Raw genomic sequence first — 15813 nt, forward strand, 5'->3', positions numbered from 1 at the left:
GCCCTAGCTCATGTATAGGACAGCACTGACGATACCTACACATACCTGGAAATTCTCTGAATTTGGCCAGAATCTTGACACACCCCACTCCCCACCCATTTCCCCTTTAAATGGGGTATTTCCCGCAATGTCAGCAGGAACACCCCCGATGTCAGCTGGACCGCTATTAGTGGGCGGTCCTGGCTGCGTCCTACAAGGTAAGGCTTCGGGTAGCCAGAGGCCAAAATTTCCCAGGTACAGTATGTACATACCTCGCTGACTGCAGGGGAACAATGTACAGCGTGTGAAGTACATACAGTATGTGTCCTAGTACAAACAAGCGGCTGATGTGGTTACACTTGTATGATAACAGATCTGTGCAAGGAGGAGAGTATTTTACTGTAATGTTTACTACATTTGTAATAATAAGCATATAACTTAACATATTAGGTAATGCTGGAGTAGTTCCATATTACATCAATAACATCAGTGCAAGGTTCCCATGGCAGGATTATCTTACTGTATGCATACTTTTAATAAGCTGCAGCCTCTTTTTTAGGTAGATCAAGCAATTTATTTTAAATATTTTATGTGCAATAAATTTAGTGTGTTCATTTGATATGTTTATGCATTATTAAAAAAAACATCGGTTACAAGGTATTGCTAAACTTAAAATACAGGATTCTAAGAGTAGTGACTGTGAATGTGATCCCTTTAGCCATTTAACACAGCATCAGAGCAATTAACTGTATTTTAACTGGCTAGTAATATTACAATCTCATTGCCAGATTGCACTCCACAGCACTCTGATGGTTTAAACACATCTTATTCCACAAGCACCCTGCTGCTAGCAATCCACCCGATAAGCCGCCTACTGCCCCTACACATGCTCCAGGCAACCTATGGTTGGACAGTCAACCTTTGAAGAAATTATTAATTCACAGCTACCCTTTGCTTCCCTGCTTCTCAGGTCACTGTGAATACATTAGGTATCATGATCACCTATGACCCTTCATGCCATTTCTACAAAGTCTTTAATGTCTTTGTAAAGAAAGCAGTTACTACGAGCCAGTCCTAAAGGTTTACTAGCGCTCCATTTATTCTCCATTCGCCATTGAGTTTCTTTATCAGAGTAACAGCCAATATAGGGTGACAGATGTGTTGCCTAGCGTGCTACCTGCGTTAAATCAGAGCGTGTAGGGGCGAACAAACCAGCCATGGTACCACTCATGCAGAACTGTGACCAGACGCTGACATGCCTTATCAAGCTCTTCCACATCCTGAGCCAACTTGCTGTATGGACATTGTGCCCAATGCAAAGTCTTTTATCCATGTAAGGTACACAAACACCTAAATATGCATGATTTTTGTCCCATAATATATTTATTAGTTAAATATGTAATTGCTTATTTACTCATTTCTGAGAAAAAAGAGAAATATATATATATATATATATATATATAAGTCATAGCTTTTGTGTGCTTACACAAAAAAAAATCTGTAATATATTCCTGCCAGAAACATCATTATTGGCAAATATTTTAATATAACTCTGGATTTTCTATTATAGTTTCCATTTACACAGCGCTGTCAAGGCCAACCCAGGGTCAAACGGTGTTTGTCCATTATATGTAATTTATTTACCTTTGTCCACCAATAACCCCGCTTCAATCCCAAAGCAGATGAAAGCGGCTTGTTAGAATGAAGGGGAATTCTACAAAGACTAGTCTTTTAGGCTGCATTTTAATCTAGTCTGTATGCACCCATGTTATGGCACCAGATGAAACTGTTATCAGACTAAACAGTCTATATAGCCTCATTTAAACAGTTAACATGCAGTAAAGGAGATATCTCAAAGTGTGATAACATGGATCACAAAACATAAAAGGGGACAAAATGCCAGAGCCTGCAAAGCCTAAACAAATGGGGGTGATTAGCAAACAATCATCTGCCCTCTCATGTATTCTAGATACAGATAGAATTCAAGAAAGAATTTGCATGCAAATTGTGCTATTCAATATTTTAATGCCGCATTTAGTGCATTCAGGAGTTTAGGCTTATGGAGCGAGATCAGGGCTGTTTTTTTAAAACTAAATCTTGAATTTTGGTTCCCTGCACATATAGTAAAAAAAAAAAAAGATGCTTACTGATTAGGAACAGGTATGAATCTCTGGCTGGGTTGCAGAAAAAAGCACTGTATTATGTATCATTATTTCTTTATATTATTCATATAATAAGGACTATATCATTTATTGATTGGATATAGCTCCATCCTATTCTATAACGCTGCACAATGGGTATACAGGACATTGCAAGTAGTGCATAACATAACAAGTTAGCAACAATTACAAAAAAACAAACAGAAGCTCAGTTTTATTCTAGCAATCAGAGGGGCGGAGCAATAACCCGGATTAAGCCTCCCCAATGATTTTCCATAGTCCCTACGTAGAAAAGATTGCAGCCATTTAGATAAAACTCAAATCACCTCTGCCCTGCCATGTTCATATAATTCTGCCCGTTAAGAAAACAAATGAAAATATCCCTGAATAAGAGACCTAGATGGTCTCCAAAGCTTGCAATCCATTATATGACAGTTAGCCAAAAGTATCAAATTGAGCTACCGTGGAATGGTTAAAGTTTGGCATACGGTGATGCGAGTTGTAGCTTTACAATGGTAATTGAATGGTACAATGGTAATTAAATGAAGTGAGGGGGTATCGTAGTGCATAGAAGGAAGAGGCAAGAAGTGCCGTGATAAAAAAAGAGAGCATTTTATAAAACGACAGGTAGGTTACATATTTTTTCACGGTGTACCAAAAAAATGTTAACATGGAAAACATAGTTCTGATAAATTACTGCTGCTTTCAGCAAACCTCAAGTCTCATTGGTGGAAAACAGAGTTTCATGCAAGGAACATTTTTGTGACCATGAACTCCTTCATCTGCTCATGGTAGCTGTCAATTGACTTTTCAATGAACTGGGTGCAAGTGCTGCTGCTAGTAGGTTCGAGATTCCCCTTGGCCAATCAACACCCTATGTGGAAATTCCCATATTGTTATATTGAGTTTCAAACTGGCCTGTGAGGAAAAGGCTTTTATCATTATGTGCAAACAGCTTCTGTAGTGCTGGGTAAAAGGTTATAAAGATAATAACGAAGTACTCAAAACACTGAGAGCTCATCTCCCATTGCCTGGAATAGGAGTTCTACTAAGCCTGTGCAAGCAGTGTACTAAAGTATGCTTCCTGTTTTCAATAGAGGCAGATGGGGGCGGGGGTAAATGATTTCAACTCAAAAATACTCATTAATGTGCTAAATAAACATGAATTCCCTTTTTACAAGAAAAAGTGAATTGAATAATATCGTGCGTCTCCTTCCAACATTTATGTGCCCCATGTGGCATTTCAATTAAATATATTGCCATACTACTCAAATTATACCCCTTCTGTACGTCACAGGTTGTACGAGTGATAAAAGAGAGAAAACGTGGCCACACATGCTCGCAGTGAAGCTGGCTTTCGGGAATCAGATCAATGGGCAGTTTTGGGATATGGTAGAAGCTATGCCATGTATGGCGTTTCTTACAGAAAACTGTAGAACTTAAAAAATCATCTTGAACTTGTAAATCATCCAGAATAGATTGAATTTTTAGGCATACTAATGATAGTATTTTGGTACTAACATACCAAAATATGGAATACCGGTAATACGTTGAACCAGAAACCCATGGAATTCCATCTATTCTAGAGTCCAGGTATTCGGATATAAATATAGACATCAAACCCGTTACCTATAGCTGAAGCATTATTTAGTATATGAAAATATGGCAAGGTATAGGTTGACAATATATGTTACACAGAATCACTCCGACCTCTGCACTAAGCTCATAGCAGGCGTCCTGTCCTCCTTTGAAGCATCTGGTTTTTGGTTTATCCCACAAAACTGACTTCAAAAGAAACCACATGCCCTGCCTTAAAAGACATATTACAGCCATCACAAGGTGACTTAGATGTCTAGTGTTGAAAACAAAAAATATACTAAACAGGGCACTTGGACTGGAAGTCCATGAGAAAAGATATCACTAGCATGCAGTATGTGACTCCCTAAATAAAGAGTTAAATCCACATATGCATTTTCAAACAGGAATGTTTGAAAATGTATTATTTTATGGTACTTTGAGAAAACAATACACACATATCTGTCATTACAGCAGAATGGTGTATTGTAGTAAAGAGATTTTTAAATGATTTTTTATAAACAATATTTGGAGCTATATAATTAATATTTTGTTAAACACCACACTGTAAAGCCTGGTGTTAACATTTCAGAATCAAAAAGCATACATACTTTCATAAAGCAGAATAAAAATTAAAATCTTTGCTAAATATACAAAAAGTGAAGATAATTGTTGGTTTATTTTGATACTCTGTTACTTCTAGAAGTCCTTAATGTACTAAATACAAATAAAACCTAGTTTCCAATACAGTGTTACTGGGCAGACATCTGCTAGCATTTAACAAATTCCATGATTTAAAGCATGGCAGAGTTGAATTTATTTTGAATTTCTTTTTTTCCCCTGTGTTTTGCTTAAATTACATTTCCAGGGATAGGACTGGTGGACTGATTAATATGAGAAAGTAAGTTCTCAGAGGAGGAAAGAATAGTATCTATAGGGAAATGTAGGCATCCTTCTTGAAGACAAAGTTTAAGATCAGGTCTAGGATCCTGTCCTATATCTGAACCGGTGTTTGCAGATTAGAGAGTCAGGGCATCCTTTTGACTTGGATGTCCCCTCTAGAGTCCTGGGCTTTTTTGATCTGTGATTGTTTGAATCCTGCAGGACTAGCACGCAAATCATTCCCAAGGTTAGTTTTTTTCCCCTTCCTTTTCCTGACATTCATTGGAGGGGATGAAGGAGGGAATAACAATGTAGAGGGTGGGTGATGGGGAAAGAGGCTGGTTTCAGGATGAAGGGGCTGGAGTCACATGGATACAATCTTTTGATTAATGTTCAAATGACTAGCTGTGCTGTGAAACTACTGACTGGGGATCTGCAGGCTGGTGGAAACTTGTGAGGGGGTTTTTGTTTAACATAAAATATTAAAACAAAAAAAAACTTTTTTGTTACTAATTCATTTTGGAAACCTACCAATTGTTTGTGGAATTCCAAAGCATGGCATTTTATTTGAAGAGGAGGAAGACACTTTAACCTGGAAGATCTGCTAACTTTCTGGACTTTCCTTTGGACATCTCCAACATTCCATAGGATCTTTTAGATTTTGGTGGGTACCAGGTGATGGTGTATTATCGAAGAAGACATTAAGATGACAGAGGAAAATAAACCTGACAGTAAAGGAGAAAGTGGAAAAGATCTGGAGAGACAGCTTCGGCTGAGAGTGTGTGTCCTAAGTGAGCTCCTGAAGACCGAGAGGGATTATGTGGGGACCTTGGAGTTCCTTGTGTCGGTGAGTATTTATGATGGGGTCAGGGTGCTGGGGACATCTTCTATAACTGTTCAGCCAGCCAAAGTAACTGGATTACTGACCCCCCCCCCAAAAAAAAACAGTCCCCACAAAGGGTGACAGCATTCAATCAGACCTGGTGAGAATTATTTCTTAGTGTGTAAAGAAGGAGCAGATGTTTATTTGTAAAGGTGAAAAAAGATACTACTATTTACTACACATGTTTGAGGCTAGATTATGACACGCTGCATATATCAGCATGTTTTCTAAAACACTCACCAGAACCTATAAAGTCTTTATTTTGGATATATTTGCAGAAATCATATAATTGCCTCAAAACTGGAACAGCTTTGGTTTAAGTAACCAGCTCTTTAAACATCTCCTACATCTTTACACTATTGGTGCCCCCCATCCTTTTATATAAAATGATCAGGAGGTGTCATATGGCTTAGTTTACATTTTACTAACTTTTTACTAACTTTTAGGAATTTTGGTAGGGTTGTGAGATTGCTGGTTATGTAATCATTTAGCAATGCATTTAATTCACAATTGCAGGGAAGTGGAGTTTTTAATCCTTATCATAAAGGAAAACTGGTTTCAGGGCAGACCTGTGCGGACTCTTGCAGCTGGTTAGCATTAAAGGCATTTGGTATTCACCCCTGGGTTATGTCTTAGTTTACTTGTTTTGTGATCCATGTGAATGTGTTTTGATGTCATGTTCCCATGTAACACAAAGGGAACAGTGCCCAATTGTACTAAGCAGCATAAAGAAACAGTGTGATTCTTTTGGGACATACATCACTGGAGGAAGATGCATTCTGTATAAGAGGCTACAAGAGATGTAAATAAAATTAGCACATCCTGAAAAAGTTGTTTGCAGTGTATAGGTTTAATATCTCCATAATATAGATGGATCCTACAATGCATTCAAATCATCTAACTGTAAATCCCTTTGTCGGAGTCTTAATTCACACTCTGTCCATAAAATTTCTTAACATCAAATATGGGACTTGTACTATAAAATAAAGTTTCTTGTAATAATGGCTAAGGGTAGTGAGAGTTATATAGCAATAAAGCTGTAGGTGGCTTGCACAACTCTAAACAAAGTACACATGGCTAGTTTATTGTCCAGGGATGGCTGTAGGTTTTTGGGGGCCTTAAGCAAAAAGACTTATTGAGACCCCAACCTGTAACACAAGTAATACAAATAATAATAATAACATACAAAACTAAAGGACAGAGTATTAATGATAACAAATGTATTTTATATAAAAACACATCACAGTGATTAACATGGTGTCAGTTACAGCTTTGCATAGGTGTATCCCCTTTGCACTGTATGGAGCCCTTAGATCAGTGGGGGACCTACTCCAGTTTTTTTATTGTAAAAGAAAATTAATATGCTACAGAACATACAGATTGACATTTTACTAGTTTTGATTATTCTTGCCATTGATTGTACTTGCTGGAGCTTATAATGACATCATGGCAACTATATTTATTATGCAATTTGTTCAGTTTGTTCACTTGTTTCTAATTGGATGTTCGATGGTGGATCTCTAGGAATGTTGCGACCTGGCTGGTATTTTATGGCAGGTTGGGTTAAATGTAAGTTACCTTTAATAACCTTTATTATGCTGTGGCCATTATTTTTTATCTGTAAAGGTGGCAACTTGAATCAATAGAGCTCTGGCCGCGTGGTACGCAGAGTGTTTTTGATGTACTGATAAAAAGAGGTGTGGGACACCACTGAGACCACCACTGTCCGGGGCCAGGCTGTCCATAAGGCCAAGATAGGCAGTGGCATTGGGTGACACGCTAAGACATGCTATTTTTTTACATATACCATTCCTAATACAAAAGATATGAAGGGAACAGGAAGGGGGTCAGAAGGTGTTGAAATCTGGCCCTGCGGGACAATATATGCTGCTGAAACAGCAAATCCAAGTCGCTTCCTGTTTCTTCCTTGAAAAATAAAAATAGCGAATAGCACGTTACTGCTACTTGGAGAAACTTTAAAAGCTAGAAGCAGAAACTTTACTAACGAAATGACAGATAGTAAAAAAAAAACCTGAAAAAGATATGTGGATCAGTCATATGGAGTCATCGATAAGTATTGGTGTCCTCAGGCAGTAGCGGCCATAATGGGGAGCAGCCAATATAGCTCTGACACATTGTCTCAGAGTGTCGTGGGTTAGGTAAAGCCTGAGAATGGACTACTCCACCCATTTGTATTTGGAAATATAAGGCTTACGGAAAGAGTTCTCACTTCATTTTAACTTCATAGAAACTTCTATGGGACAAGGAGGGCAGCTGCATTGAGTCGATCTGTGGGAATGCCCCTGTGCCACCGGGATAGATAAGATTTCAGCATACCTGGAAAATTTCTAAATGAGCTGACCCTGAGATTCTTTAAATATTAACCCTTTGGCAGCCCACCATCAAGATTCTACGTAGCATCTCATCAAATGTGCAACTCTGACTTGTCATTATTTTAAAATACTCTTAATGGAGTCACCTGCATTCAAGAAGGGACATCAACCGTGACATATTGGTAGCAAAAACACTAACTAGGAGTCATAGATATCATCAGATTAACATAGAGTATGAATGAGTCAGCTCCAGACTGTGTGACCCTGAGATTTTGCCCCTTCACACTGAAACACTGAGATTGGAGTAAAAACCCCAAGACTAAGGGTCAAATCCAGCGAGCTCGCAGGTATGGATTTCAGCAGAGGGCAGAACCTCTGACCCGGCCTCAGATTTAAAGTTATGGCTCTTTTGGACATGATGGGCAAGCTTTGGCCATGGAATCGTTTATGCATCTTCCTTATACGCAAGGAACACTGGGTGTATAAAAAACATACCTCCCAACCCAGCTAATCGGGATGCCAGGGGGTGGAGCTTGATATTTACGTGCTACTGTACATGTGTGCATGCGCAGTAGCGCTTACCTCTCAAGCTCCTCCCCCAGTGCTTACAGCGCATGCACACGATCATGTAAATTCTGGGACATCGGAGAATACGAGGGGGGGGGGGATTGGGACAGTTGGAAGGCATTAAAAATTGCACTCTCTGCACATCCTTACTCTGCCTAATGGGAAATCCAGTCCTGGTGATCTGTTATAAAGAATTAGGTTTGTGTGCCAACAATATAATAGCAGTTAAAACCAAATATAAATTAAATTTAAAAGGAAAATGCTATGCCTCAAACCATATTAATCAATATGCTCCCCAGATTCCTTTGCAATTGATTTGGTCCAATCACATTTAGAATACAGCGCTATTTATAAATTTGTGGTATTTACGTCCACTGACAAGTCATTTTTAGACATGACTAACGCTACAAACATCCCCTACATATACACATTCTTATTTATATGTACATCGATGTTACAACATATTTTATAGCGGCACACCTGGGAAAAATAATACTTATATACACACATTATATATGAGAAATTATATATATATATTCCTCTCGAGCAGACAGTGATATTGGCGTTCATATTGGTGAAATGTGAAACACTCCAGCCAATAGGAAATCAGCGCTGTGATTAGGAGAGCATTCTTCCACCAAAGGAGAGGATACTCAGTCCTATAAGATATTCATATATTCCAGTAGTGGTTGTAAGGAAACATTTTAGGGGATAGGCAGACATTGCAAAGAATATATAGCTAGTATTATTGGTCGAACTCACAGAGCCATTGTTTTGTTGCTAATAGCAGTCATTTTGTAGTTCTTTTTAATTGTGTTTAAATGGAACATGTTCTTTCTCGCTCTTTTTTTTTTTTTTAAACTATTCTCAGTTGGAAATGTTCATGTGTTCTGATAAGTGTGTTGGAGATCTTCAATGTGCTGCAATCTTTATGTCCCCTCACAAAGCACTATAAAACTTCCAGCCTGGCCCTAAAATTTTGTTTGGATTCAGTTCAGGAATTTGTCTGGACCACTCAACAGTATTAATTCACTCCTTGTTCAGCCACTGCTGTGTGGCTTTGGCCTGTGCTTTGGGTCATTGTTTTGCTGAAATGAGAATTTCCTTCCCAATATCCTCTGGCTAAAGCAGGTTTTCTTCAAGGGTTCGCCTGTACTTAGCACTTCCATTTTTCGCTTGCATTCCAAGCAATAAGGAAAGCATCCCGGAAGCAGCACTTTGCCGTTTCTCAGTTTGACAGCTTGTTGGTGTTTAGTGGTAGATGTTTGACTTGCTTCACGTTCTACTCTAGGAATTTGGATGGAAAAAACCCAGATTTTTTTTTTAGTTTTAAAAACCCTTGAAGATCAGGCTTAACAATGTAACTTGTTGTTACTAACTCACATTTATCTGTGGCACTATCCATCCCCTTTCTCCAAACCGTACGTTTCACAATACCCCATTTTCTCTAGACTGTAAGCATGAGAGCGGGACTGACTTTACCTAATGTATCAGTTTATTAGGTATGATTATTATTTAACAAAAACAACCTATATGGACATGTTTAAGCAGGCTTAGCTGTGAAATGAAGCATGTGCTTTCATTTTTAAAATGTTGGTAATTTTATGAGACTTACCCTGTGGATCTGGCAAGCTAGCTGTTCTTTCTTTCTACTTATATATAGTTTCACTGCAGCTAACTTTACATCATTATTTATTGTTTATATCATATTCCATAGCGCTGTACAATGGGTAGACAGTACATAACAAGTAGTATATAACATACCAATTTGACTTACAGAACAACAGGTGAGGAGGGCCCGGCTCAAACGAGCTTCCATGCATAGGCTTTAATAGAGAGCAGCCCTGTGTATTGGGGTCCCGTGACACCTCTTACTTACTTCTTTATTGGATTGTGTAACTTCTCAGTAACCATGGACCATGTTAAGTGAGATGAGGGAAACTGAATGCCTCTTACAATAAGAGGGAGCATCGTTTATATAAAGTTACACCAAAACTGTTTAACCCCTTCGCGACCTTTGCCGGTTCAGGACCGTCATAACAAGAAGGTCACTAAATGACCTTTGACGGTCCTGAACCGTCAAAAAATTAAATAAGCTTAGAAAGTGATCAAGGATCACTTTCTTCGCTTAAACGGCCTTGCTGCAATGCCTCGATGTCGAGGCATTCAGCAAGGCCGAGATCGGCATCGGGGGCCATGTCTGGCCCCTCCCCGGGGCGTCAACAGCCGCCATACATTGTATGGCGGCGGACGCCCGTTTTAAAAGCGTTTAGGAGGCGATCAACGATCGCCTCCTAAACTTAAATGGTGTCGCTGGAATGCCTCGATCAGGAGGCATCCAGCGACACCAAACACTTACCTCTAGGTGGGCTGTGACCGCTCCGGAGAGCGGTCACAGCCGCCGCTGCCGGTGATCTTCGCCATCAAGCAAGATGGCGGCGGCCCGGGAAATAAAACAATAGAGACGAAAAAGTTCGCTAGAGGGTCTCCAGACCCTCTAGAGAACTGGCTCCACTTGCTGGTTGAATACAGGTACTGCATTCAACCATGCAAGTCAATGGAGCCCAGCTTTCTAATCACTATGTGATTAGTAAAATATTCAAAAAAAAAAAAAATGGAAAAAAAAAATAAAAAAAAATGTGCTAACATTTAAAAATAATTATGCAGTGATGTCACTAGATGAACCATCCAGTACCAGCAAAATGTGTAAAAAAAAAATATAAAAAAAGTATTAAAAAAATAAAATAAAATTAAAAAATAAAGTTTATTATTTTGAGCAAGTGCTAAAATTTCTCAAAAATCTCAACAAAGAGTTAAAATAAAAGCACTTCAAATACCCAAGGGGTGTCTAATATATATAAAAAATGGCTGATGGGGTAAATTGGAGTGGCCTAGCTCAAAGATAGGGCATAGGTACAGACTGACCAAAATGGAGAAAAAAAGCGCACTTCCCAAATGTGGCATTTTAAATCTGAAACAACCCGACAAACTCATGCATGTCGGGTATCACTGCACTCAGGAGATGTTCCTGAACACACATTGGGGGGGTGTTTGACAGTGGCATATACCAGAACCTGTATATCTATACCTAAAGTACAATTTGTGTGAAAAAAAAAATAAAAAAATTACTATTACAAAGTTTGACAAAGTGTAGTTCTATAATTGGTGCATGGAAAGGGTTAAAATAACAGCATTTGGAATACCCTGGGGTGTCTAGTTTTCAAAAATATATGGTTTGAATGGGTTAAATTGAGTTAACCGGCTTCAAAGATATTCCAAAGAGGAGAGGGAGGCACAATGACCAAATGACCACCTGAATTACGCATGCCCCAAAAGTAGCCTTTTACCAGCCAAACAATCTGACAAACCCATGCATGTGGGGTATCGCTGTACTCAGGAGATGTTCCTGAACACACATTGGGGTGTTGTTTGACAGTGACATATACCAGAACCTGTATATCTATAACTAAAATACAATTTGTGTGGAAAAAAAAATAAAAAAAATTTACTATTACAAAGTTTGACAAAGTGTAGTTGTATAATTGGTGCATGGAAAGGGTTAAAATAACAGCATTTGGAATACCCTGGGGTGTCTAGTTTTCAAAAATATATGGTTTGAGGGGGTTAAATTGAGTTAACCGGCTTCAAAGATGTTCCAAAGAGGAGATGGAGGCAGACTGACCAGATTTGTTAAAAAAGATTTGGAAATCATAAAACGCTGCTTGTACTTATTGCCCTATAACTTACAAAAAACAGCAAAAAAACATAAAAACATTGGGTATTTCTAAACTCAGGACAAGTAGTAGAATCTATTTAGCTAGTTTTTTTACTTGCTTTTTTAGGTGAGTAAAAGATTTTTCAAATAAAAGTCATAAAATGTGTTTTTTTTCAATTTTTCACCATGTTTTTTTAATTTTTTTTATAGTAAATAAGATGATACGATCAAAATAATGGTATCTGAAGAAAGCCCATCTTGTCCTGAAAAAAACAATATATAACTTATGTGGGTACACTAAATGGGTGAGGAGAAAATTACAGCTGAACACAAGCACCACAAAAGTGTCAAAACAGCCTCGGTCCCACAGGGTACAAAACGAAAAATGAGCCCGGTCCTTAAGGGGTTAACATACAAATTGTAGGTCTGCAAACATTTTGAAGTACCTTATACTCTTTAAGTGTCTCCAGCACACATGGTATGAAACGTTGAAATGTATTTTAATGCCGTTGCACAGAGCCATGCTCACCCAGCAGGAGCTTAAAATGCTTATTTATCATATTATTATAAGGTTTTCTGCTGTGTATCAGCATACCTGATACTTTCTAAATGAGCTGACCCTGAGACTCTTGAAATAATAACCTAATAGCCTAACAGTGACTAGGCCCGGGCTGGCCATCTGGCACACTGGGCAATTCCCGGTGGGCTACTGGCCGACATCACCACATACTCACCTGATCTGCCGCTCCGGCATCAGATCAGGTGCTGCAGCGTGTGGCCAGCGGCTGGATATGCCCAGGAGCAAACGGTAGTATGTGGAAAAAATTGAGAGTCTTAGCTATGACCACGGCAGCTTAGAATAGGAAGGGCAGTAAGAATATGCCCCATCATCCTGAGACTAGTCCAAAAGCCCTAAGGCCTGAGTTCTCAGGTATGTGTATCCGTCTCTGCCGTCCTATATAAATTTGCACAACGTTTTAGAGAAACCAAGTTAAAGTTCAGTGGGATTTTGCAGACACTGAGTAACGTGACAGATCTACAGCAAAGTGCCCCTGCAGCTTGTACCATGAAAGATAGAGGTCAGAGTAGGAAATTATTTGCTGTATCTTAAAAAAAAAAAGACATTGTCTATGAAGTGTTCCTCTCCAGTAACACACAATAATGAATTGCAGCCTCCTTCTCTACCCCCCAAGGGATCCGACTTCCTGACTGGGATTCTGCCTTTTATAAACTTCCCAATGTTTGTTACAATATTCCGTTCTAGTTCCACAAGGGCTTTCAGAAAGTTAATCATTATATTCTTATTAGGACTTATAAATTTGCACACATCGTAAAATACTTCAGCGGATGCGAGGATCATTTTCACGACAATATCCAATATTCCTTCTGTTGCAGAATTACTAGTCATTTTTATTTAAGACAATAAAAAGCATTTTTCCTCTAAATTACCACCCCCCCTTTCACTGAACTGCAAACTCTTTTGAAAATGTGCAAAGAATTTATCCCTTGTTAAATCTCATCTGTATTCAAGTCCCGTGGCCCCTTCTCTTTGAATGAGTTTGACCAATGCGTTTAGAAAACAGCCCACCCGATGAAAAGGACTCTGCCGGACTTTGCTTATTGAAAAAGTAAGGCAGATGTTACTGAAAGCATCATGACTCGGGCACTATATATTAACATGCAGCAAAGTACAGAATAAAAAACACAGGAGACATGAGGTCGTTGGAAAGTGTAAGGCCACAGCGCTTTATTACTGTGACAAAAGTGCAAGAAATAATTTTAAGAAAATGTGAGATAGGTATACCTTGATTAACATATAAAACCATAACCCTTGTAATATAACCTTTTGTAGGGATATCCCGCCAAATACCAACGGGAACCGCTGGGTCGGAACACCCTACCCTTCCAAATTCCCCCAGGGACTGAACCCGTGGAGAAATGTACATGAAAACATAAATATTGGCATAACAGCCAATCGTAAACAACCCATACCTATCTCTAAAATTCAGCCTTAAGCCACGGTCAGACAAAGAAAGGTAAATTAATTGGGGAGGGAGGGTGGGGATTCACAGCTTTATAACAGATCACTGCTATATAACGCTGGTAGATAGTATCTGACCAGAGGCGGGAAAAGAGGGTCCCCTAAATAGACACTCCAAAACCCCACCCCACAGGACAAGGAACCCCATAGGGTGTCCCCTAGATGACCCCTAAATCCTATCCAGCATGCTTATTGTTAATACAGGCCCAGTCATGCAGCCCTTACTCTTAATATCCAGGGCTTGTCTTGACTCGGGCACTATATATTAACATGCAGCAAAGTACAGAATAAAAAACACAGGAGACATGAGGTCGTTGGAAAGTGTAAGGCCACAGCGCTTTATTACTGTGACAAAAGTGCAAGAAATAATTTTAAGAAAATGTGAGATAGGTATACCTTGATTAACATATAAAACCATAACCCTTGTAATATAACCTTTTGTAGGGATATCCCGCCAAATACCAACGGGAACCGCTGGGTCGGAACACCCTACCCTTCCAAATTCCCCCAGGGACTGAACCCGTGGAGAAATGTACATGAAAACATAAATATTGGCATAACAGCCAATCGTAAACAACCCATACCTATCTCTAAAATTCAGCCATAATCTACGCGTTTGACATAACTTAAACGCGGAGATTCCTCCACAACTCAACGGCACGCTCAATACCCGTGGTAACCTCCAGACACCACAAGTCGGCTCCCAAATCACTCAGGTGAACTCCATCGTCCCGGTAAAGCGCTGGGGAGTCGGTCGAAATCTCTGGATGTGAAATCACTAGACCCCCTTGCAATGTAACAAAACGAGCAATAGCCTTATTAACATTCAGGCGAGCTTTATTAATCCCGGCCAACGACCTCGCGCCCCTCCAAAATAACCTAGGGACAATTTCGGACCATAATACAATGACACCGGGCATGGAAGCTCGAAAACGGATAATGTCACATTTGATATCCTTTTTGAGGCGCCGCAGAGGCACAGAACACAAATCGTTCCCACCCGCATGTATAACCAAAACCTGGGGAGGCCTGCCAAGCCCGATAGCCCGTTCCAATTCGAAAGAAACCCCTTCCCAGCGCAGGCCCCTCACCCCCATCCAATGAATCTCCACTTCAGGCAGGGCAAAACCCAACTGACGACCCGAACGCCGAATTGCCGCTCTACGCTCGGCCTAGAAAAGAAACATCAACATCAAAATGCGACCAAATGCAGGAAAAAGAACATGATCAGAGCAACGTAATAATTCGCCCCCTCAGGCGGGAAGTTCAGTAATGACAGGCACGTTAATTCTTCTCTGTGTAGTCACGTGTTCAATCAATTGTTCTTGGTTTTTATTTGTTATTTTTTTAATTTTTTTTTTTTTTTTTTAATTAATTTTTTTTTAATTTACATTTTTTTATTTTTTTATTTTTTTATTTTATTAGTGTTTTTTTTTTTTTTTTTGTTTGTTTTTATTTTTTTTCTTTTTTATATCAAAAGGGGGCGAATATAGGACTTGAAACGAGCAGATTCCCAGCGCCCGATCCTCTTGATAATGGAATCGTTAAGGCCCCATCGTGCTGCCTGTGTCGCAGCACCAATGCGGAAAGAATGTGAACAATACTCGTGAGGGGGAAGAAACAAAGCAGCCAAGCAGCGCCGAAAAACGGCAACAAACTGAAAGCGGGAAAGGAAAGAG

At 39.3% G+C, this 15813-nt stretch overlaps 1 protein-coding gene across 1 annotated transcript in view; it reads left to right on the top strand.

The window, feature by feature from the left end:
* Positions 1–5301: 5301 nt before the first annotated feature.
* Positions 5302–15813, top strand: part of LOC149305460 (phosphatidylinositol 3,4,5-trisphosphate-dependent Rac exchanger 2 protein-like) — a 139561-nt gene continuing 129049 nt past the window's right edge. Inside the window, exon 1 of the mRNA XM_089477522.1 lies at positions 5302–5442. Within this exon, the coding sequence (XP_089333648.1) occupies positions 5302–5442 (141 nt within the window). The remainder of the gene's footprint in view (positions 5443–15813) is intronic.

The sequence above is a fragment of the Sceloporus occidentalis genome, unplaced genomic scaffold, assembly GCF_023333645.1.
Source record: "Sceloporus occidentalis isolate IW3139 unplaced genomic scaffold, rSceOcc1.0.p SCAF_11, whole genome shotgun sequence".
Lineage (NCBI taxonomy): Eukaryota > Metazoa > Chordata > Lepidosauria > Squamata > Phrynosomatidae > Sceloporus > Sceloporus occidentalis.